This window comes from Vipera ursinii, assembly GCF_947247035.1.
Source record: "Vipera ursinii genome assembly, chromosome: 1".
Classification (NCBI taxonomy): Eukaryota; Metazoa; Chordata; class Lepidosauria; order Squamata; family Viperidae; genus Vipera; species Vipera ursinii.
Genome location: NC_139512.1, coordinates 322,579,483 through 322,604,114, shown reverse-complemented (window position 1 = coordinate 322,604,114; position 24,632 = coordinate 322,579,483). Strand labels below are relative to the sequence as shown.

General features: G+C 37.0%; 1 protein-coding gene across 22 annotated transcripts in view; it reads left to right on the top strand.

The window, feature by feature from the left end:
* NRXN1 (neurexin 1) overlaps positions 1-24,632 on the top strand; it is a gene marked incomplete at its 5' end in the record, with an annotated part of 949,216 nt that overhangs the window by 699,568 nt on the left and 225,016 nt on the right. For all 22 annotated transcript variants that reach the window (XM_083350272.1, XM_083350275.1, XM_083350271.1 and 19 more), the window contains one exon: positions 16,134-16,315. In XM_083350272.1, coding sequence (XP_083206398.1) covers positions 16,134-16,315 — 182 coding nt within the window. The remainder of the gene's footprint in view (positions 1-16,133; positions 16,316-24,632) is intronic.

Genomic DNA, 24,632 nt, shown 5'->3' with positions numbered 1-24,632 from the left:
AGATACTTGGCAACTGACTCATATTTATGACCGTTGCAGTGTCCCAGAGTCACATGATCAATTTTTGCGACCTTCAGACAAACAAAGTCAATGAGGAAGCCATATTCACTTAACAACAGTGTTACTAATTTAACAGCTGCAGTGATTCACTTAACAAATGTGGCAAAAAGGTTGTAAAAATTCACTTAAGAAATGTCTCACTTAGCAACAAAAATTTGTGGCTCAATTGTGATGGTATGTCTACCTGTAAATCTACTATCTTTTGAGAGAAGGGGGAATAACGAGGATCAAATAGAGGATGAGCTGTGATCAATTAAATGTTTGTTTCTAAATCTTGGCATTGTGTGTGAACTTTAACTCCCAGAATTCCTCAGCCAATATTTTCAGTCTGGAGGGAAGGAGGAGATAAATAGGTGGGTGCATGGATAGATCAAAATAGTGATATACTAGGGAATATGTAATAGAAATTTTACATCTTTTTCTTTTTTGAGATTGATTTGGTTTATCTCATAAAGGTAAAGGTAAAGATTCCCCCACACATGCGTGCTAGTCATTTCCAACTCTAGGGGCCGGTGCTCATCTCTACTTCAAAGCCGAAGAGCCAGCGGAATGCTGTTACCTTCCCACTATAGTGGTCCCTATTTTTCTACTTGCATTTTTACATGCTTTCGAACTGCTAGGTTGGCAGAAGCTGGGACAAGTAACAGGCGCTCACTCTGTTACGCGGCACTCGGGATTCGACCTGCCAAACTGCTGACCTTCTGATTGAGAAGCTCAGCGTCCTAACCCACTGAGCCAACTACTACTTTAAATTAAAAAATGCGCTGAGAAAGAGTTCAACATTCTATTTTTTATTAGCAAAAATGGAATAAGAAGATGGGGATTATTTCCTGAAAGGGATTGGAACAATAAAATATTTGGATCTGTGGTTTTTACTTTTTAAATTTTGGAGATTGCTCTGTTAAGTCTGTTCTAGGACTCTGTTATCTTTATGACCTCCGATCATTCCGCCGGGGCCTGAAGACCTGGCTTTTTCAGCTCTCGGGCCCAGACTGAGGAAGAATTTTTAATTTGGGGTTTTTTAACTGACTACAGGGTTAATTTAATATTTTTTAATTGGGTTTTTAATTTTTGTATTTTGGATTTTTAATTCCCTGTAAACCGCCCTGAGTCCTCAGGGAATAGGGCGGTATATAAATATAACTAAATAAATAAATAAATAAATTATTACTACTATTGTTATATTGTTTCTTACTGTGTTTTATCTTTTGTTGTGGCCAAAATCTGCTCACATAAAGCAACTAAATACTTTTCACAATTACCAACATAATTTTATTAATAAAGGAGAGTATTTGTAACTCAGGGTTGAAATGAGGGGTCCTTGGTGCTCTCTGAGCTTGCTTGTTTTCTTGCAGACATTTCATTACCTTAACTGGGTAACAACATTAGCACTGATGATGTTAACTAGTTAGAGTAATGAAACATCTCCAAGAAAACAAGAGAACACCAAGGACCCCTCAGCATAATTTTATTACTATGCAATCAATAAACAGTATACACTGAACTCCCAACTGACCAGCAAGTATTGGCAACTTGCTGGTCAGCGCTTTGCAAGGGCAGAAGCATAGCTTACATACCTTGGGGCCTACCACAAGGAAACCATAGAAAAAGGCAGACATAGTGTAAGTGTCAGCATGACATTGGGGTGTCTTTGATAAATCCATCTCTGTGACCTTCTCCTTATGTATCCCTTCCTATTAGGTCAGCATGTCAACTATACTATTTTTCATACATGGCCAGTGGATATAAATATTTAATTTACTGAGCCACAGGTTCTTGACTGATTCTTCTCCATATCACCACTTAGATCCACTTTGGTTTTCTGGAAAGGGAACTTTAAGCAGTTCATACATGGGCAGGCATGCAGGGAAACGTCTTATTTACTATTCAATGCAGCTCACATGTGCATTGGAGATAATACCTTTTATCATAACACTTTCTGTTTGGCTGCAGTAGTGATACTGCATGATATGAAGTCCTTGGAAATCATCCAGAGGTTTTGCTCACAGGATGGTAAAAATGTTGGAAATATATGATATACACAGTGATGCACAGTGATTTTTTATTTGAGCTGCATGTGCCTATTATAGCACATTGTAAAAATCTCTGCAATATATAAGATCATGTTAATGGAAAAGTCAATGCAGAAAGAATTCTTTAATGCTTGAAAGCTTAAAAACTTTCTCCAAAAGAACATTGAAAATCCATCCATGAAAGAATAATAATAATAATAATGATGATGATGAATAAGAAGAAGAAGAAGAAGAAGAAGAAGAAGAAGAAGAAGAAGAAGAAGAAGAAGAAGAAGAAGAAGAAGAAGAAGAAGTAGTAGTTGGAAGGGACCTTAGAGGTCATCTAGTCCAACCCCCTGCTCAGGCAGGAAATCCTATACCATTTCAGGGAAATGGCTGTCCAGTCAAAAATACCACTTTGGCAGCATTTTTCAGAAGAGGCTTTAATATTATTTAATCACACTCTCTGTTGCTAGTTTTTGTCTCAATGTGCTTTTTTTTCTTTTCCTATTCATCATTCTGGATTATTAATCATGGATTCTTAGGGCCGATGAGGACACTTTAGTGTCATGAATTTAAAGGCTTCATTTCTTCAGTTATTACTTTACAAATCAAATGGATTGTGAACAATTGAGCTTGGTACTACCAGAATACTTATTTAGGATTGGTGATATAATTTTACCTGACAGCAATTAAAAGAATTCAGCTACTTGTCGTGACAGCAAATGGAGCGGGCAGGGAAGTGCCATTTCAAGGGTGCGGCGTGTGCTTATTATGCAGATATCCCTTCTAGAAGAATGGGCTTAGCTTTCTCAAGGAACTTCATATCACACTGCAATCCTAACTTTAAAAAATATATTTGATTGCAAGGTTGTACTAATATTTATTTGCTTAAGCTACTGGAAACATTTGCACTGAGGTCTCTTTTCTTCATGTTACTTAAGGAAGTTCATTGGATAATCTGTCTTCTTTGCCACTTTCAGTCAAAGCTTTTTCTCTTATTTTCCCATCTCCCTGACACTTATTTTTCTTGTATCATATGAAAAAAATAATATGACCCTATATGAACTATGAACAATTCAGAATTCACTAAGATGTAAAATGGACAGAAATTCTATGGACTGATCAAGCATGTCTTCTCTCTCCATTCCCTAAGAAATTGTTCTTTCTTAGTTGTTCTATATTTAAATAGAAGGTCTCCTCTACTCCTCTAAATAGAAGGTCTCCTCTACTCCTCTAAAAAGCAGTGAACAGGGCCTGTAAAATATTATCCCCTCCCATGTTTGTGAAGACCCAGCTATTATTCACTTCAAACAGGAGTTGCTTTAGTTGCATCTATTTATTTTTAAAAAGTGAATCATTAAAAAAAAGGATTATGTGAATCAAGCATAAGTTGATCACTTAAATCAGGCATGTCAAACTTGTGACGTCCCATGACATCTCGTGACATATTGCGACTTTTTCCCCATTGGGTGCAGTTTCAGTATGATGCATCCAGCCTGCGGACCAGCAGTTTGACATGCCTGACTTAAATAGTTTGCAGAATAAAGGAAAATAATGGAAATGTATATATAAATATAAATGTAGATCAAAATACTATAATATTAATAAAAATATAATGCAACCTGATATAAGAGGAAAAAGTTTGGTCTAGCCCAGGGGTAGGCAACCTCGGCTCTTTTATGACTCATGGACTTCAACTCCCAGAATTCTGCAGTTGCCTACCCCTGGTCTAGCTGATCTGAGTTTGCTGTTCTCAAACTAAATATTAAAAGATAATTTCAAGGCACCTCATTTTCCTTTTCATGCTTCTGGCATGAATCTGGATCTAAACTGGGTAACTTTGGGAAAGAGGACTGCTTACCAACTTTCAGTTTTTCCTTTGTTTTGTTAGAAAAGATGGGAAAAAAATATTGGTTGGCTTACAAAATATTCTACCTTTGCCAGGTACTTCTGTGCTCCTTATAGTAGGCCTCCTGAGCTATTTCAAGCAGGCTTTTAACAGATGGTGAGTCATTTGTTTGCAGTCAGACTTGGTAAAAGATAAACCAGGCTCCTGACTCTGTTTTAACTCTGTGGTTCTTTTGGCTGTGCCAACCAGTCCATAACTAAACTCCTTGAGCTTTTGGTACAATTAATAAGTCATAAGAAAAAGACTGCTAGGAAGTATAAGGGTTTTTTTTTCGGTCTCCTACCTAAAAGGCTCAGTTATAAGTCTCTTCATTTCTAAGGCAAGTGTGAAATTAGCCACTTGTCAATATAATATTTCAATTTTACCTGTGAAAAATACATGTTTTGTTCAAACCAGTATGATTTAATGGTGTGAATGAAGTATATTTCACCCATTGAAGTTTTTCCACTTCGTTGAAAAAGTTAACCAACAAGGAGGTTGAGGACGTTGTAGATGCTTTTAGAGGTTTTAGAGTTATTTATAGATGTTTTGTATTTCCATATGATGCTTTGGCAAGAGAAAATATATGTTGCATCCTTGTTACCTGTAATAGAATTATAAATGGAGCAGCATTTTCTATTTATGCTGCTATGTGCCATTTTACAGGTTTCTTAGAATTTTGGTGAAAATAAGAGCATCATTTTCTTATGCAAATATTGTGCCTACCAAGATGGGCACTATTTTATTAAATTTATTGGAACCCATGCTAGAGGAAATTTCACTGGATGCAATAAAGGGCTAAAAGTAGGTGAATTTTCCTATGTGCTTCATATACATATGTGATCCAAGATTCTACTATTTACACTTTAAAATATTTTATGAGTTGTGAAAAATCTTAGCATAGAAACTCCTGGGCCATTTTGCTAAAATATGAATATTGAGGGTTTAGTATAATCCTCTTCCACCTCCTCCTCCTCCTCCTCCTCCTCCTCCTCCTCCTCCTCCTCCTCCTCCTCTTCTTCTTCTTCTTCTTCTTCTTCTTCTTCTTCTCCTCCTCCTCCTCCTCCTCCTCCTTCTTCTTCTTCTTCTGATGTTGGAATGGACCTTGGAGGTCATCTCGTCCAACCTTTCTGCTCAGCAGGAAACCCTATTCCATTTCAGACAAATGGCTGTTCAGTCTCTTCTTAAAAACTTCCAGTGTTAGAGCATTCACAACTTCTGGAGGCAGGTTATTCCACTGATTAATTGTTCTGGCTGTCAGGAAATGTCTCCTTAGTTCTAGGTTGCTCTTTGTTTTAAATCTTTCTTTTAGCAGTTACAATTTTTGAGCAAAAAAATCAAATATACACAAAAGATACAGACATAACTATACATCATTTATATGAGTCAAGGGAATCAGTAGCTAGATCCAGCTTTTGTTGGCACTATAATTACGTCTAACATACTTTCTGTTTATTGTTGTCAATAAGCATCATTCTATAAATCTACTATTGAAAAGTCTGTAGTCAAAAATAATGAAGTGCTGGATAGCCTCTGCCTTTTAGGATTGACTACCACATACAAAAGGAACTGACAGTCAAGAAATACAGTATGCTGTAAACTAACAATTGGTAGAGTAGAAATGAAGTCATTGGAAAAGATAATCAGTAACATGATTATGTCTAATAAATTCAGAATTATATAGCCAGGGATTTTCCTGTGATACTGTGCATACAGTCAAGTGAAAAAGAATGTACACCCTTTTTGAGTTCTACCATTTTATGTATCAGGACATAGTAATGAAATCTTAAAGAAGCAGGATAGAGTTTAACTGTCTTTGATGTTTGGGAAAAATCCTGAATATATAGTATCATGGATAGCCAAGATATCAAACAAATGCCCCTTTTTGCCCCCATTTTGTGTACAGCTATGCCTGTATATACACCATAGACCAGTGATGGCGAACCTTTTAGAGACCGAGTGCCCAAACTGCAACCCCAAACCCACTTATGTATCATTGGGTGCCGGGTGGGAGTGGCCTATTGGCTGGGTGTGGCCCATTGAGTGGGTATGGCCCATTGGGTGGGCGTGGCTGCGGTGTAATGGCAGACTGGGTGGGACTAAAAAGTTCAATCAATCAATTCCAACTTTGCGACATCTTTTTTTTCCCCACGAGAAGTTAAAACTGATTGATTGATTGAACCTTTTTTTTTGCACACAGTGGCAGAGGCCTAAAGTGAAAAGGTTTTTATAAAACCCAGCTGAAGGCCTAGGACTGGGGCGATGGGACACGTGCCCGCAGAGAGGGCTCTGCGTGCCACCTGTGGCAAGTGTGCCATAGGTTCTCCACCAGGGCCATAGCCCATTTGCATCTCTTGCTCCTCCTGGGTAACAGATTTCTTAGCCATCTCTTTTAAATGGGACGATCTGTTTCTATCCATCCTTCGTTTTGCAAAAGCCAGATTTTACAGCATGTAATGTTTAATAGTTTTTCATAGTTTCCTTACCCCATTATCCCAGACTAGGTTCCTAGGACTGTCTTCACGTGTACCAACTGGTCTGCAGTAATCATCAGTCATTGAAGCCTTGTTGTTTATTCACTTTTGAGGGCTGCTAAACCAGGGAATAGGAGAGAAAAATCATTTTGCACATTAGTTCTGGATTTCTGGAATAAGATTATCTTGTATAGAGTCTGTGCAAACTTTTAAAATTAAAAAACCCTGAAATCTTTGCAATTCAGGGAGTATCTTATCTAATTTATCTGATTCTCTACTGCAGTTACAATGTTGTTACCGTAAAGTGGAGAAATTGCCCTGTATTTTTTTTCTGTCAATTTTCATTCTGTTTGGTGTGAGAGAGCATGATTCAGGATATACAAGGGATAAAATAATTTAGAGAAATTCTCCTGACTCCGGCATTCCTGAACAAATTTGTTGCACGGTGACCAAAGAAGGAATGTCAATGAAACCTTGTCTTTCAGCCCTGTGCAGCTGATTCATCTGTGGCCTCTCTGGGTTCCCACAATTTGCATTAACTCTCATGGGAAGCCAATAGGGAAACTTTTCCTATTGGGATTTTTTTCATAATGAAGCCACTGAGAAATGGTTGGAAAATTTATTTTTCGTTTGTACAAATTAAGAAAAAAATATTTGTTCAATTTCTTTGTGCAGGACTCTGGTAGAGAATAAAGAAAAAAAACTGTACATTCCCAGCTCTAGTTACAATAAAATGTTCTCTTAATATTTAATCGTTGGCATTTTAGATGTTGCCATTTTCTGTTGTTTAACATTGTATGAGATATTGTTCTGTAATCTATTTTGAGAGGCAATTTTTATTTGAAAATGGCATGGAAATGTTTTAAATAATAAATGAATGCCTGTGAGAGTTCTTTTTTTCAAGAAAGCCCTCTTTTTTCGATTAGAATTTCTTGGTAAGGAGCAGTGGTTGGTGTTTTGAGGGCTATAATTGTATGATTGAATTCAGAATTACTGTACTGTGCGTGTTGCTTCTGGAGTTCATTGGATATTATGTTACACTGAAGGAAAAAAGTACAAATTAAAAGATTAGGACTCCCCTTATCCCCAATTCATTGTTATTCTGCAAATCTAAAATTGATAGCAAGTTCAGTGTTTTATTAGAACAATATCTTAAGTTCCTTGTAGGATTTAAACATTAATGGAGTGGGGCTGGATGACAGTAAAGAACCAATTGGCTCACAAGCAATAAATTTTACATTATTATGTTTGCTTTCTTGAAATCTAAACACTAAGAGACTTGTTCTGGAATGTAATAGAGCCGATTTTTTCATAATTAACATGAGAAGCTCAGAGAATAGCAGCTTTGTGGATAAGACAAAGGGCTGGTCTAGTGTTCCTCAATACAGATTCATTAGCTGGTTATTTGACTCTCCCCTGGTGTTCCAGTATTGGAGTGATGGGCATGGAATGGCAGAATAACCCAGCTGAAACTAGGGTTCCAGGAGAAAGGAAGGGAGGTTGCTAGATTCATTCATATTGTGTTGTTTATGAAAGTTGAGTAATAGAATGGTCTTTGATCCATGCTGAGGTGAAGAACGTAGTTTAGACTGCACCTAACTCGTTACTGGTTTTTGTGGCTGGCAATATCTATACCAGTGTGGATAGGAGGAGGTGATTTGTTTGTTTGTTTGTTTGTTTATTAAACCAACTTATAACCAACTCAGGATAACTCAGTCAAAATTTACAATAGCATATAAACCCATCTAAAGACAATAAAACTGAACTTGTTAGAAACATCAAAAACAACAACCCGGTGCCAAGTCAAACTTCTGATTTGCAGTCACCTAATCTTATCCCACCCCTTAGGGAAAAGCCAGGTCTTCAAAACTTTACAGAAGACTAGGAGGGTAGTCCCTGCCAAACTTTAGGGGACAGAGTGTTCCTTAGGTTAAGTAGGAAGAGAGTCTTATTTCAGAACTCTGAAATAATTTCAGAACTCTTTAATTGGAGATGCCCAGGAGGAACCTAATTCCTTCTCCAAACAAAATGTGGGCACTGCAACTCACTTGTGGAGGTTCCCCAAACTTAACCCATAGAAGCTATCCTTTTTTAACCAAATGTAACTGGAAAGAAGAGCCTGAATTCACACTAGAAAGATCATGAGTTGGGAAGACTTGGATTCTAATGTCACCTCAATTCAAAATTATATTTTCAAGTCCTGATCAGACAATCCTGTTAATCTAGTCAGAAACATGAGTTAGCACATTGTGGGACCAGCCAAACACAATGGTGTGTGTGTGTGTGTGTGTGTGTGTGTGTGTGTGTGTGTGTGTGATAATTAGAGGATGTTATTGTTACCCTTCAGCGGCCACATTGTCTAAACATGGACAAATAATGGATAACAAAACTCTTTCCTTTCACATCAGTAATAGATAAAATCCAACTCGACATAAGCTTGCATTTTGAATTTAGAACAGTCATTATCTCTGTGTGTAACCTATTTATAGGTTTTCTGAGAGCAAGGAATAAAGAAGGGAAAGATATAAAATAAATTATTTGAACTATAGAATCACCAAGAGTCGGATACAATTGAGTGGATAACATCATCGTCATAATGATCATCATATACATCCAGAATTCACCATGCAAACCTCCTTATCTTTAGAGTTTAAAAAAGGTTGACAGATCAGTTTACTTGTAAAGAATGATACTGACAATTTGCCATTCCAAAGAGGGTCAAAAATATGTGTGTGGTCAAATTGGATTACTCATTTCACATTTGACATAATTCATTTCACCTCAGAGTTTAAAACAGGAAATTAAAATTTTAAAAGAGGCATGAGTAGATGGAGGAAGAAATACAGTGTCTCAGCCCAGTTTAAATTCTACATCAGTTTAGCCACTCATTCATCTGATGAAGTGACCTGTAGCTCACAGATGCATATATCTTTTAATAAGATTTGTTAGAAAAGATACTACCATATTCCTTATGATTTCAGATTCCTCAGTGGATTAAGAGAGACAGTTTGACTCTCAAGTGACTTACCTGAATTGATTTTGCAGTGAAGTCCATAATGGAAGCAAGGAACTTATAGTTCACTTGTTATGACACATTGGAGAAAGAGCTCCTGGCATTCGATAGAAAAGAGGGAGACTTGACAGCTTGTATTTATATCTCCAGTTTTTTTTTACCCACTGTCCTTAAGTGACTTACCAGAATCAAAAAGATTAGCGCTGGAATATGTAACAAGTAATTTCTTATTCCGCAGTTGACATCCTGGCTTATAGGTAAGGGGAATATAAGGAACTTTGGAGCCAATGCAACACCAGGTTTGGATCCCTCACATAGCTCTAGACTAATATTTTAGAATAATTCCTGCAAAATAAGATGTTTGAAACTATGTATTCATAATGAACACCCATAGAACCTGGAGTAAAAAAAAGGAAGGTTGCATGTAAAATTTTCATGTTAGATAACAAAAATTAGTTCACAATAAAATTATACTTAGGGTAATAACTGCATTGGCTTGATTTACCCACTGGCTAATGTGATGCTGCATTAGACCAGACAGCAAAAAAATAAATAAATCTCCCATTAAATATACCCTGTGACTAACATGGAGGTCTGCCTTCCTGTGGGCAGACTTGCCCACTCAAAAAACATTTTTGGAACCTTGCCCAAGCTGTGACCCCACTTAGACTAATAAGGGGACTCATTTGGAGCCAACAACTCCATCATGCCATGCCATGGTCACTAAGTGAAAAAACACATGAATGTGACAGACTTACAATGTTATTTCCTATTCAGTCATTGAATCACTTCAGTTGTTAAATGAAACATCAGTGATAATGACTTGCAGTTTTACTACTGGCTTCTCCATTAACTCTGTGTGTCCCAAGCTGGTTAGGAAGCCCTCAAATGGTGCTGAAGTTGTCATAAATGCTCACTAGTTGTGATGGTCATAAGTGCTAAGATTGGTACAAAGCTGTTGTTTTAAGGATCGGTCACAAAGCTGTGGTCACAATTTTTAATCACTAAATCAATATATACTCTCTGTGGTTTTCTTCCAGGATGCTATAAGGCACTGTGGCATGCTATTTCCTAAGAAGAGCTATTTAGCTTCAACATAGATGTTGTGTAGAAGATGAGTTTGGCATTAGAAAGATACTAAAGAAAGAAAGCTGCAGTAACTCAGTACTAGGGTATTTTAGAATACTTGATTGAAATTTCTCAAAAGTTTTATATCCCTATGAAAGAATGACCGCTTTCTACAGCTATTTGATTATCACGATAATTAAGAAGTGGTGGCATGGTGGTTAGAATGCAGTATTGCAGGTTGACTCTGCTCACTGCCAGGAGTTTGATCCTGACTGGCTCAAGGTTGATTTAGACACTTTGTGGTACATTTTATTTTCCTGTTGGCAGGGTGTTACTTAACTGATTTGACCTAGCTTATGCAAAAAAGCTGCTAAATGTCTTCTTTTAAATTACATCTTGTAATTATTTTTAAAAAATAAATTCAATAAACCATGCAGTTTTTGTAGTGCTATTGTAAACATACAATATTTACAGTACTATTTGATTCTATTCCTAGCGTCTCCAAATAATTATAAAGGTAATTATTGTATTAGCAAGTGATGAAAATACTGTATCCTGTTCCAGAGGCAAATAAACTGCTCTAAAAAGGCCACAAATTCACGTTGTTATGCAGTTTGCTTTGAAGTGGCCAGTAAACTACTTCCTTTGAATATATGGATAGAACTATGCAAAGTTTTGATAGATTCCCCTGGGTGACTGAAATGTTGAAGAGTTGGGGAATGTAAATGTTACAGTGAGCCAAAATGGTAAAGAATTCTACCTTATTTGTAAGTAAGATTTCTCCTGTTTGGTTAGTTCTGGATAGCACCATCCATGATTTTATTTAAAATTACATACAAATCAACAAGTCTGAATTTGTGCCAACTGTAACAAGCAAGGATAAAAAGGCCCAGAGTAAACCATGCTTTCTGAATCTGCTTTGTTAAGTGTGAAGCAAGCCAGAGCTTTCGGTCTGTCATAAAGTTGAACAACTCTTAAATGTAGCTATCCCTGCCTTCAGTTCAGTCAAATACATGATATATGCATAAGATACCACTGTCCTCACCCAAGGTACAATTTTTAAATGTATGTAGCTCAGTCAGCTGCAGTGACCAATAGTAGTTAAGGCTGTTTTAAGAACCTCTGAAAATTGTGCACTTAAGTGTTATTCTAAACATTTAATGCACCTTGTTCAAACATTGCCATCGACTCTGTTTTATTATTTTCAAATGGAAGAACCTTAAGAAGGGCTGGATAACCATGTATTGCCTGCCATTGTGGTGCAGTGGTTAGGATGCACTATTGCAGACTAACTTTGCCCATAGCCAAGAGTTTGATTCTGACTGGCTCAAGGTTTACTCAACCTTCCATCCTTCCGAGGTCAGTAAAATAAGGACTCAAATTATTGAGGACAATATGCTGACATTTAAACTGCTCAGAGAGTACCGTAAAACACTATGGAATGATATTAAGTTCTAAGTGCTATTGCTGTTGCTATTGTTATGGCTCTTACACTTGCATGGCTTCCATTTAAAAACAAGTAAGACAAGAACTGATTGTGAGGAACATGGGTTTGAGCAGCTTGTTATGTTGAATGGCGAGCAGCTGCGTGTTATTTTTCTTTAATTACTAATATGGGCTAATTAAATCTCATAGCTGTGCTGGTGTATTTGGGTGTATGGATATAAGGGTGATTTCATCCCAGTCACAGTAAGGAATAAACCTTCCTTTCCTCAGTGCCTGTGGTCCCATTAGCAGTTGAATTGCACAGCACTAATGAAGATATAGTTGTATGCTGTGCTTTTTGCATAATGTGCAGTTTGTCACTTAGGCAGGAACCTGCTATGTTTCTGTTTCTTTCTTTCCTTTTTTTGCTAGTGTTCTGTGGTAGATCTCTGAGAAAAATGAGCCAGTTACTATCCTCCCAAACTCTTAGGTAAAAATCTAACTTCTTTTTTTACCTCTCCTTCCCTGAGGGGAGACCGTAAGGGAGGTAGCTCAGCTGTTTGTTGTCTCAATTACATCAGATATTTCTGTAGTTAATTATAAACATTTACATTATTCTAGGGAAACCTCTCTGGATTTGCATTTCCTTTATACTTAGTTCAAACTATGTTCTGATTTATTTACTTGCTGAGGAAAAGAAAAGGACTCTTACGATCCTTAAGACAGGGCTTTTCAACCTTTTCACCCATTGTACCACTTTTAGGATATGGCAATATCCGAGTACCACCAGTCGCCTAGCAAGGTGTCAAAAACTTGATGACCAAAAAAAAGGAAAAAAAAGTGATGAAGTATAGGTAGTCCTCGACTTACAACGGTTTGCTTAGTGACTGTTTGAAGTTACAATAGCACTGAAAAAAGTGCCCTCCAAGCCACAGCTGAGCAAGACACCTGCCTGCCCACCTGGTGGCGCTCTTCCTCCTGTCTGAGGTTTTCATTGTTGTGAGCATTTCTGTTGAGGATTGGCAGCGGGGTTGGAGTGGGGGAATGTTTGGTTTTCATTCCCCCCCCTGCATCTGCTGGGTGGTTGCAGCAGGTTTTGGTCACTTCACATGACCCTGGGACACTGTGACCGTCATAAATATGAATTAGTTGCCAAGCATCTGAATGTAAATTGCAAGACCCTGGAGATGCTGCAACATTCCAGCTGATCAGCGCTTCTTCTGGGCTCAGCCGAAGCGCCAGGATCAGCACAGAGCTCCAGCTGGAGCCTGGCGCTGATCCTGGCACTTCCACTGAGCCCTGACAGCCTCGAAGAAGTACTGATCCTGGCACTTCTGGTGAGCCCTGACAGCCCTGCATCTCCAGCCGTCTCTCACTCAGGCTTGTACAGTGCTGCCACAGTTCAGCTCATTCCCCTCCCCTGCTACCACTTTTCTACGATGGTTGCGTACCACCTGCCAGGTGCCAATGTACCACAGGTGGTACCCATACCACTGGTTGAAAAGTTCTCCCTTAAGAGACTGCATTTTTTTGACGATCAGTTGGGTAGAGAGGCAGAGAAAAGAGTTTGTATGTTTGACTTTTACGTTACCCCTAACTAGCAATGACTTTAAATCTGCTTTAAACATATAGATAAATTTACAATGTAAATTTATATATATGATTGGATATATTGAATGGAATGAGAAATTACCTGACAGCAAACCGAGTGAGCGCCTGTTACTCGTCCCAGCTTCTGCCAACCTAGCAGTTCGAAAGCACGTAAAAATGCAAGCAGAAAAATAGGGACCACTACGGTGGGAAGGTAACAGCATTTCGTGCGCCTTTGGCGTCTAGTCATGCCGGCCACATGACCACGGAGACGTCCTCGGACAAGCGCTGGCTCTTTGGCTTTGAAACAGAGATGAGCACCGGCCCCTAGAGTCGGAAACGACTAGCATGCATGTGCGGGGGAACCTTTACCTTTTACTTAAAGCGATCATGTTTCTTTCAACTGCATAATTTAAAAAAAAATACAAATGACTTGAATGTGAGTTATTCATATATGTATGAATGTAAATCAATGTCCCTCAAATTTCATTGGAAGCAAAGTTAGATATTGTACTCCTACAGACTTCAGAGGAAGGGAAATACTATTGTCAAGTAAAAACTTTTTGTGTTTGTTTTTTTAATCAAAAATTCCCATAAAGGGGAATAAAAAGACGTGTCCTTCTGAAAATGGTATGCAAATAGCAATATAGTTTTCTGTGAAAAGAACTTATGGAGGAATTTGCATTTTTAGAAAAATTATCAAGGAAATTTACATATCAGACAAATAAAAAGAAGGTCATTGTATCAAAATTGCTTCTTGAGCAATTTGCGTCATTAGAAAATAATACACAGAAAACCTTTGTATGATAAACTTGCACACATTGTGAACATATGTTGCTATGAATTTTTCTGTGAGTTTCAAAAATTCAGTAGGAAATATAAAGGCAAACTAAATATTGTAGTACTGTTACAAATAATAAAGCAATTTTTCAAGCTATTTGGCATCCATACTGACTGAAGCTATTTTTTAAATTTCAAAAACTTTGGGTAAATTTACATCTTTATTTTCCAGTGATAAGACCTCATTTAATATTTGTGCCTATGGAAACTAGTTCTGAAATTCCAATAGTACAAGGTTATAAGTACAATTACTCCCCATCCCATCATACATTGAAATACTGATTTTAAAAATTTGAACAGGCAAAATAATCAGACAAAATCAAATGATCTCAGACCCTCCAGACTTCTGGAATATTAGTGCCAGTTGAACAGACTGCAATAAAGTAAGAGATTGTAAAAATACTAGTAATCAAGTTGACTGTGGGGAGTGATAAATTATGAGCAGTAATTCAGCCAGCACACCATTGATTACAAGTGTGATAGAATATGGAATGCCTGTGCAAGTCCTAATTCCAGCATTGTGTGCTAAATTTTGGAAATACACACATGCTATTGAAATCTTTGATGCATTTTCTTGTTTTGGGGGATTCTGATGAGGCAGAGTTCAGATTGTATGGAAGCTGGTGAATACGTTCAGTCAAATGCTCTTATAGGCCCCATATAGATCTAGATATTTATAGATCTAGACCAGGGCTTTTCAACCTTTTCACCCATTGTACCACTTTTAGGATATGGCAATATCCGAGTACCACCAGTCACCTAGCAAGGTGTCGAAAACTTGATGACCAAAAAAAAAAAAAGGGAGTGATGAAGTATAGGTAGTCCTTGACTTACAACAGTTCTCTTAGTGACTGTTTGAAGATACAATGGCACTGAAAAAATTGCCCTCCAAGCCACAGCAGAGCAAGATACCTGCCTGCCCGCCTGGCGGCACTCTTCCTCCTGTCTGAGGTTTTCATTTTTGTGAGCATTTCTGTTGAGGATTGGCAGCTGGGGTGGGGGGTGTTTTGTTTTCACTCCCCCCACATCTGCTGGGTGGTTGCAGCAGGTTTTGGTCACTTCACATGACCCTGGGACACTGTGGCCATCATAAATATGAATCAGTTGCCAAGCATCTGAATGTAAATCACAAGACCCTGGAGTTGCTGCAACATTCCAGCTGGAGCCTGGCACTGATCCTGGCGCTTCTGCTGAGCCCTGACAGCCCTGCAGCTCCAGCCATCTCTCACTCAGGCTTGTGCAGTGCTGCCACCGGTTCAGCTCATTCCCCTCCCCCGCTACCACTTTTCTAGGATGGTCATGTACCACCTGCCAGGTGCCAATGTACCACAGGTGGTACCCATACCACTGGTTGAAAAGCCCTGATCTAGACATCTAAACAGAAATAGACATTTGTATGCCTGAAGGTGTTTGGAGAAAGACATGTACATATGCTCTTATTGCATCAAACTATTACTCTTTGCCTAAATATGACTAACATCAAAGCACTAAGTCCTTTAAAAGTAACCCCTCGCTGAGGAAGATGTCCTCTCAGTTCTATAGGGAATATATCCAGGTCAATGAATATAGGATTGCAGCCTGTATATAAAGACATCCATAAAGAAAAACAGAAAAAAAATGGAGGGGGTTCTGAGATGGTAACAATTGTATTTTGAAGGGCTTGTAATAATGTTAGCATTAAAAAAAAAGCATTAACATACAAAGCACTTCATTTCCTTTTTAGAGCTGAACCACTAATTACTTTGTTTTTTATCTTACAGCGGGAACAACATACATATTTAGCAAAGGTGGTGGACAGATTACATATACCTGGCCTCCCAATGATCGGCCCAGCACCCGAGCAGATAGACTGGCCATAGGGTTTAGCACAGTTCAAAAAGAAGCCATCTTGGTGCGCGTGGATAGCTCGACTGGGCTCGGTGATTATTTAGAGCTTCACATCGTAAGTATCGTCAGCAAAATGTAATGCTACTATTTGTCTGAAAGCTTCGATTTTAGCTTTTGCAATGTCCTTTTCTGAAATTGATCTCCTACCATTGAATAACATTTTTCCAAAGCAATTTCAATCTGAGTTTTGGAAGAGATGTTGTCATTAAGAGACTAGCCCTGTTGGTTAATAGCAAAATACAAGAGTTTAAAGCATTTTGAATGGGCTGACTTCGATATAATTTTAAAAGGCTGCAGATTTGATTATGAATTGCTTTCATAAAATAGGACTCTCCTTGATTGATTGTAGTTATCTGTGAGATATAAAGCTATATATTAAATTGTGAGCATGGTGCATGATTATGAGTCTGACCTCCTGGGAACAATGTAATCACTTTTTATCATTTTGTGTGCTAAGTGTACACTAAAAATCCCACAACTATAGCATATGGCACCAAATCTAACATGGAAAAATAGGGGTAACTTTTTAATTATTATTTTGCATTGCTTTTTAATTAATAACATAAAAGTGAAAGAAATATGATGAAGAAAATAGGCTAGTATAAATAATCATTTCAGCAGTAAAAAATTACAATTTTATAATATTATTATATATTATTATAATCCATATGTTTCTCTTCTATAATTAACATATTTTAACCTAGGTTATTATGTTTTAAAAGAGACCCATAGTTCATTATACTTGTCCAAACAAAGTCTATGTCTATAGGCAATCAGCTCTTAGGGGAATGTGTAATCAGTTAACAATATGGGTTAACTTAAATATTATAGAGAACTAGTTTGGTATAGTGATTAAGGCATCAGGCTAGAAACCAGGGATTATGAATTCTAATTTTTAGATACAAAGCCAGTTGGGTGGCCTTAGGCTAGTCACTTTCTCTCAGTCCTAGGAAGGAGGCAATGGCAAAACACTTCTGAAAAACCTTGCCAAGAGGAGTGCAGGAAGTGCAGGCATTTTCCAAGAACTGGACACAATTGAATGGATGAAAAGTAGAGAAACTTGTGTCCTGAATATTGTGGGTTTTGGAATGTCTGGGCCATAAAGAGTTAAGATCAATTTCATTTTGAATTAAATTGAAGTTTATAGTGTCCAAAGCAGATGCATGGGCTAGGAGGAATGCACAAATTTGAATAAACAAACTACCCATTGTTAGAACAGTCCACATCATTGGCCTCAACTATAGTAATAGATTGCAGTTCAATGGTATGAATGTCAGGAAAAGATGTATTAGTATTAGCAAATTTGCAAAAGAATCTGTCAGAGGAATTGTAATGGTCCTATTTGGTTGGATGTGTTGTTAATCCTGACAAGAGCTTGACTAATCCTATTGTTACTGTGAGGTGATAATTTTTGAGTAGAAAACAGTTAGCACCCTGAAAGGTGTAGTTGGGTAATTTCAAGTTGCCTTAGAGCAAACAAGTAGCAATCAGCATGGAAAGTCTGGATTTTTATGGCATAATAAATAAATGATCAGTTGAGATAAACTTAAGTAGGGCAACTGAGCATTTTAGCAGTTTAGATTAATTTCAACTTTGTTAATATATTAAGTCTGAGTCAGATTTAACAACCTTGCTACTTCATTGAAGAAGAAATAACTCCTCTGGCAAAAAATTAGCTATTGATCTATTAGCAAAATACACGCTGTCACCTCGGAAGATGTTCAGTGATGATTATTTCTAAATCACATTATCCCATCTAGCTAAGTTATGTACAATCTGCTCTTTTATATCCCAAACATTTCCGTATTAGTACTTTATCTTATTTACCTATTTATTTTCAATATTGTAATGCTGTCAGTATTGGCATTGCATTATATTTGTTCAGCAACCTTAAGGAGCAGCAACTTACCTCTTAAATCATTTTTATGCTACCTTTTAGGAACCGATTTTACAAGCATTTTATTTATGTATTTTTTAAAAAATAATGTGATGCAGTTTTTAAAGCCAAGCCAAGTCAACAAAAGAGTTGTGCAACATTACCAACACTTAGTAATAATGGCCACAAAACAAAAAGAATGCAAACTCTAAAAACAAAATATTCTAACAGCAGGACAAAGAATTATCCTCAATATGTTTCCAGCTTTCTTGGACACTATCTTGAATCATGAAAGCTATTCCTTAGAACTATGTCTTTTTATAGTTTGTTGCAGACAGATGTTCAGACTGTATTTGTCATTTTTATCCACCTACTGAGTCCTTCTTGAAAGACCTTGGATAGGCCATTGTTGTTGTTGTTCTTGTTATTATAGTTAGCTTCATAGATGTCTACACTGGATTTGGTGTTCTCCACCTATCAAATACTTTCCAGGGACCTGGAATAGGCAGATGTTTTTTTAATAATATAAAAGGTAATGTTGCAGGATGCAAACTGTTCCAAATAAAGCTGCCTTTAACAATTGACTGATGGTGATTTTGTCAGTGCTGATGGTGTTCCAGATGTTTGGGAAGTACACCCAAGGCACCTATTATTGTTGGTACTACCTTTGCTTTCTTTTTGCCACAATCGTTCTACTTCCAAGTCTTTATATTTTGTGGTTTTCTCCAGCTCTTTCTCTTCTATTCTGTTGTCTCCAGGTACTGCCACATCCAACATCCAGACATTTTTGTCTTTCTTATCAATAATTGTCAGGTCTGGAGTGTTATGTGGCAGGTGCCTGTCTGTTTGAATTCTAAAGTCCCAGAGCACTTTATCTTCCTCATTTTCTATTACTTTCTCTGTTTTGTAGTCCCACCACTTCTTTTCTGCAGGCAAATAATACTTCTTGTAGATTTTCCAGTGCACTGTTGTTGCTACTCTGTCACTGTTGTTTAAGGTTAGTCTGTGCAGTCTTTTTGCAGCAGATCACTAGTGTTTCACCATTGTGGTTATTTCCTGAGTTGGATGAGAGCACATCTTCCTCCTTCTGTCCTGGCTGCTTTTTACAGAGGCACAGTTGAAAGCATTTTAAATAAACTGGTTTGGTGGCAGTAGTGCCTCAGATAGAAAGTGCATACAGAGATTGGTAAGGACAGCAGAGAAGATCATAGGAAGCTCACTCCCTGGTATTCAGGATGCTGCTTATAAGCGCTATGTGCTTAGAGCTCAAAGCATTGTTAGAGACCCCACACACCCGCTTTACAGTCTGTTTCTGTTGCTCACCTCTGGGAGGAGGATTCGAAGTATTTCTAGCAGGACTACTCGATTCTGTAAGAGCTTTGTTCCCTATGGCATCTGTCTGGTAAACTTGCAAAATTAGTTTTTCTTGCCATGCACCTGAACTATTCTGTTGTTTCTCTGTGTCATATAATATATGTGGGTATATGTATAATTCTGTGTTTTATTTATTTTTGTCATATTTATGTAGTGTATATAGGAGGTGATGACCCTTTGAGAGCTGAATGCAATAAAATTTCATTTTAATGTATGCCAATTAGTGTACATTCAAAGTGACAATAAAAGTTATTATTCTATTCTATTCTATTCTATTCTATTCTATTCTATTCTATTCTATTCTATTCTATTCTATTCTATTCTATTCTATTCTATTCTATTCTATTCTATTCTATTCTATTCTATTCTTCTCCTTTTCCTTCTCTTTTTCCTTCTTGTTCATTTAGATGTTGTGCCAGTGTCAAAATACAGGGATGACCTATATTCCCTGTCACAAATAACAAACTGGTGGAAATTTGCTACTTGATTCTAACTTGGCCATTTGCATTAGCCATTAACATTTACATCCATTTATATAAAGAGCCTTCCCAGATTAATTGTCACTAAGAATGGGGAATTGAAACACCCTGTTCTTTAAGGTACTGCGAAGTGTTTGGAATATCAGGCTGCATCTTAGAATTGTATGTCTTTTAAAAAAAACCCCTTTAAAGAAGTTTTTCAACAGAATTAAAATCAGAAAGTCCTTAACGGATTTCCAGGCAGTAATATGCATATATTAGTATAGTTACTGATATTTCTATACTCAAACCAATTAATTTTGCCATCTTTGCTAATTCTGTCATTTTTACCTACCAATCCTTCCATGTGGATATTTCAGAATCTTTCCATTTTGCACCTATAATAGTCTTGCAATAGTAATTATATATAAAAATAATCTTCCATGACCATTGTCTTTTTTTATTATTTTTTTTATTTTTTTTAATTAAATTTATTATTTAAAAACATTGGACACAGTACCAGCGAGCTGACAAACCTTTTTGTCTACAATGTTTAAATATATATATATACATGTATGTATGTACATCAAAAATACACTTAAATACACTTAGATTACAAATCAGTGAAATACCACAATATTAAAAACAGTGAGCTAGTCTGTAAAACCTAATAGAGACCTTTCTTTTTATCCATCCAAAGATACAATTTGTTCCAAATTCTATAATAGTCTGATTGATCTTTATTCTTTAATTCCAAAGTTAATTTGTCCATTTCAGCGCAATCCCAAATTTTCCTAATAACCTCTTTTTCTCCTGGGATCTCATTCTTTTTCCATTTTTGCGCAAATGATATTCTAGCTGCTGTGATAATATGGATCATTAAGTAAAGCACATCTTTAGGATATTTCTCTTTCGTGATTCCCAACAAGAAAAGTTCTGGACTAAACTCCAGATCTTGTTTCAATATTTCTTTCAGCCAAATCCAAATCAATCTCCAAAATTTTTGTGTTTTACTGCAAGACCACCACGTGTGGAAGTATGTGCCTATCTCTTCAGAACACTTCCAACATTTGGGAGATGCTGTTGTGTACATTTTTGCTAAGCGGGCTGGGGGAAGATGCCATCGGTAAAACATTTTAAATAAATTTTCTTTATACGATGAGGCCAGTGTTATCCTTTTATTTCTATCCCAAATTGTTTGCCAAGTATCTAAGTCGATGTTATGTCCTAAATTGTTAGCCCAGGTCAACATGGGGTCTTTCACTTGCTCTTCAAACAGCTTATATCCCAAAAGTAATTTATAAAAATTCCTTATTTGTTTAGAGTCCGGTCCCAATAATATTTTGTCCAATGCTGTTTCAGAGGTATATATCCCCCATTCATTTTTATCCTTCCTAAATCTCGATTGGATTTGTAAGTAGGCCCACCAATCGAGTTTTATACCTTGTAATTCTAGTTCATTCCTAAGTGTCTTTTAAAAAAAACCCCTTTAAAGAAGTTTTTCAACAGAATTAAAATCAGAAAGTCCTTAACGGATTTCCAGGCAGTAATATGCATATATTAGTATAGTTACTGATATTTCTATACTCAAACCAATTAATTTTGCCATCTTTGCTAATTCTGTCATTTTTACCTACCAATCCTTCCATGTGGATATTTCAGAATCTTTCCATTTTGCACCTATAATAGTCTTGCAATAGTAATTATATATAAAAATAATCTTCCATGACCATTGTCTTATTGACCGTCCATTAATCCCAGCAAGAGAAGTTATGGTTTCAGTTTGATGTTGATTGAATTTTCAGAATTCTTTGTATCAAAGAATGCCAAAATATTTTGCTTTTTTACAAGTCCACCAGGTATGATAAAATGTCACTTAATGTTGTCCTACATTAATTTCCAACACAAATTTGTACCTTTATGTCCAAAGCTCCTAGCCCGTTTTATAATACATCTTTTACTTTATTCTTTTTCCATTTCAAATAGCAATAAAATTTTATACATTTTAGCAATTATATATTCATTGTTGTAAATAGTTCAGCTTCCGATTCTTTCTTCTCCTGCCCCTTATCTACTTTAAATCTTTCTCTTAATTGTGCATACAAAAACCACTGAAAACTAAAGCCCTCTGCAGTCAGCTGCTCTCTTTCCATTTTATATTCTCCGTGTTCCTGTTCTAACAACCAGAATTGTCTCTCAGAGTATTGCTGCCATGTGCAAGATGGCAGTATGTGATATGTAACATTCACACAGATACTAAGAGTGCTGCCATTGTTAAAGTGAAACTAATGATGATACCAAATACAGTTGGATGATGTACATGGACCTTAAAAGACCTTAATATTCAAATGGGAAGAAACATAGAATTATAGAATGTAAGGTTGGAAAGTATCTTGGAATTCATTTAGTACAATTCCCTTCCAGTGCAGGAAAACATTTATAAAGCACCCCTGTGTATTTCCAGGGACGACTGAAACAGATGAGGGAAAAATGTGACTAATGAGTTGCAAATGAGGTTCCAAATGAATTGCAAATGAGGTTCTACATTTGAGCTTCCTCATGTTCCAAAGGACTTTCTTATGCAGTTGTATGATCACACAGATCCATGTCATGGCTGAGGGCCAGTACGTCAATAGGTGTGACCCTACTTAATATATGTATATTAATATATTGATTGAAGAATACATATGTGTGTGCTTAAACTTCTATGATTGCCTGAATTACTTAGAGCAGAGGTCCCCAAACATTTGGGCACCAGGGACCAGTTCCTTGGAGAGAGGTTTTTCCGCGGACCAGAGGGTGTGTGGTTTTGTGTGCTGCCTGTATCTCACGGATGGCGCTTTGCTTTTTTGTGCGGCACAGTTGCTGGCATGTCACAGCCTGGTACTGATCCACGGACCAGGGTTGAGGACCCCGACTTAGAGTCCATCTTTTTTTTAAGTATCATCCCAACACACCTCACAGGATTATTTTTATTTAGAATATGATTATTGTAACTATAATCCTGTATTTAGCTCTGGGAAGTGGGGGGGGAAAAGTGGGTGGGTTTGGGGTGGGAGGGATTTGGGGATATATTGTAAAATTTTGTTTTTGTAAAACTCTTTAATAAAAAAAAGGATTATTGTTGTGGGGGAAATAAGAGGAGGGAAGGAAGTATGCATGCTGCCTTGAATTAAAAATAATAAAGGTAGGATATAAACAAACAAGCCAATAAATGGAATGCAAGCTTAATGACTGGATAATTTATGCTATTTTATAGTTGAAGTACATGTGATATCTCTGGGCTGTGACTTGTAACTTCATTAGAATTTTTACTGATGTCCGTATTTCAAAATGAACTTTTTTTTCCTATTAAGATAATTGTTCCTTGGATAATCAGTATTGATCATACATTTCTGTTCACTCAGAAATACTCATTCATTTATTCATTCATTCAGTTTCAGCTCCTCATCTTGCATATGCAACTGTGTGCTACAAAGAATAGGGCACATTGAGGTGTGTTGACATTACTATCTCAGAGTTGCTCATTATTCATGGGCTACATAATCCATGTTCTTTAGCCTGGCATCACTAATAGCCAGATCTTCCTAGGGGGAAACTTTAAATTCCCCCCTGCAAATTATCATGTTGTAGCAGTCTTGACTAGATTTTTTAAAGAAAAGCTTTAGTTCCATTTCTTCATTAAACAGCCCTTAAGAAGAAGATAAAAGATTCTTGTACTGCTTTATTTACATTAACTTCTATATCTGTGAGGACCATACAGTACACCTAGGAACAAGCCCTTTCCTCCCTCCCAAACAGGATATGCTAGAATAAAACTCATTTAACTTGCCCATTTAATAATCAATTTAATAAAAAAAAACATTTATATCCTTTAAGACTATTTGCATGTCTGTTATCAGTTATTGTGTTTTGAACATTTATCCTTCGCAGGTTATTTTTGTTTAGTTTTCATGATGAAACTTTTCTGTCCATTTTTTTTGATGTTGTTTATGGTAATATTGCAGCTTCACAAAGTATTATGAGAAAATGATTATTGCATAGATAATCATTGAACTCAGTATTTGTACATTATTCTTCCACCATGAGGAATGTAGCATCATTCAGGGCAGCTGAGACACATAGACCTACCTACAAAGCAAGCAGGTTACACTTAATGAACCTGATTTTTTTTTTGACAAATCCAATATTGCACCTTAGGTTTTTTGTTTGTTTGCTTGCTTGCAAGGGATAAGCAAGAAAAAGCAGTGGCAGAGATTAAAATACTGAAGATGTCATAGTGGGCAGCGGATAGAATGCAGGAATGAAGGTTTTTCAAAAAAAAATTAATTGGCCTTGTAGAAAGGAAGGATGCCTCTCAACTTCCCCATTGCTACATGTAAGCCTGATTTGCAAATCGGTGTTGTCTTTATTTGCTTTTTCCCAGGCTATAGGTTGAATCCTCTATGGCAGGGGTGTCAAACTCACAACATCACGTGACGTGTCGTGACATTTCATGACTTTTTTCCCCCATTGCTGGCAATGGGGTGGGCACAGTTTTGCCATGACACATCCAGCCCACGGGCCGGCAGTTTGACACCCCTGCTCTATGGTCTCAGCATTGCTTCCTATAGATCCTAGAACCTCATTCCTTTTCACAATTTGCTTCTAGTCAAATGATGGGA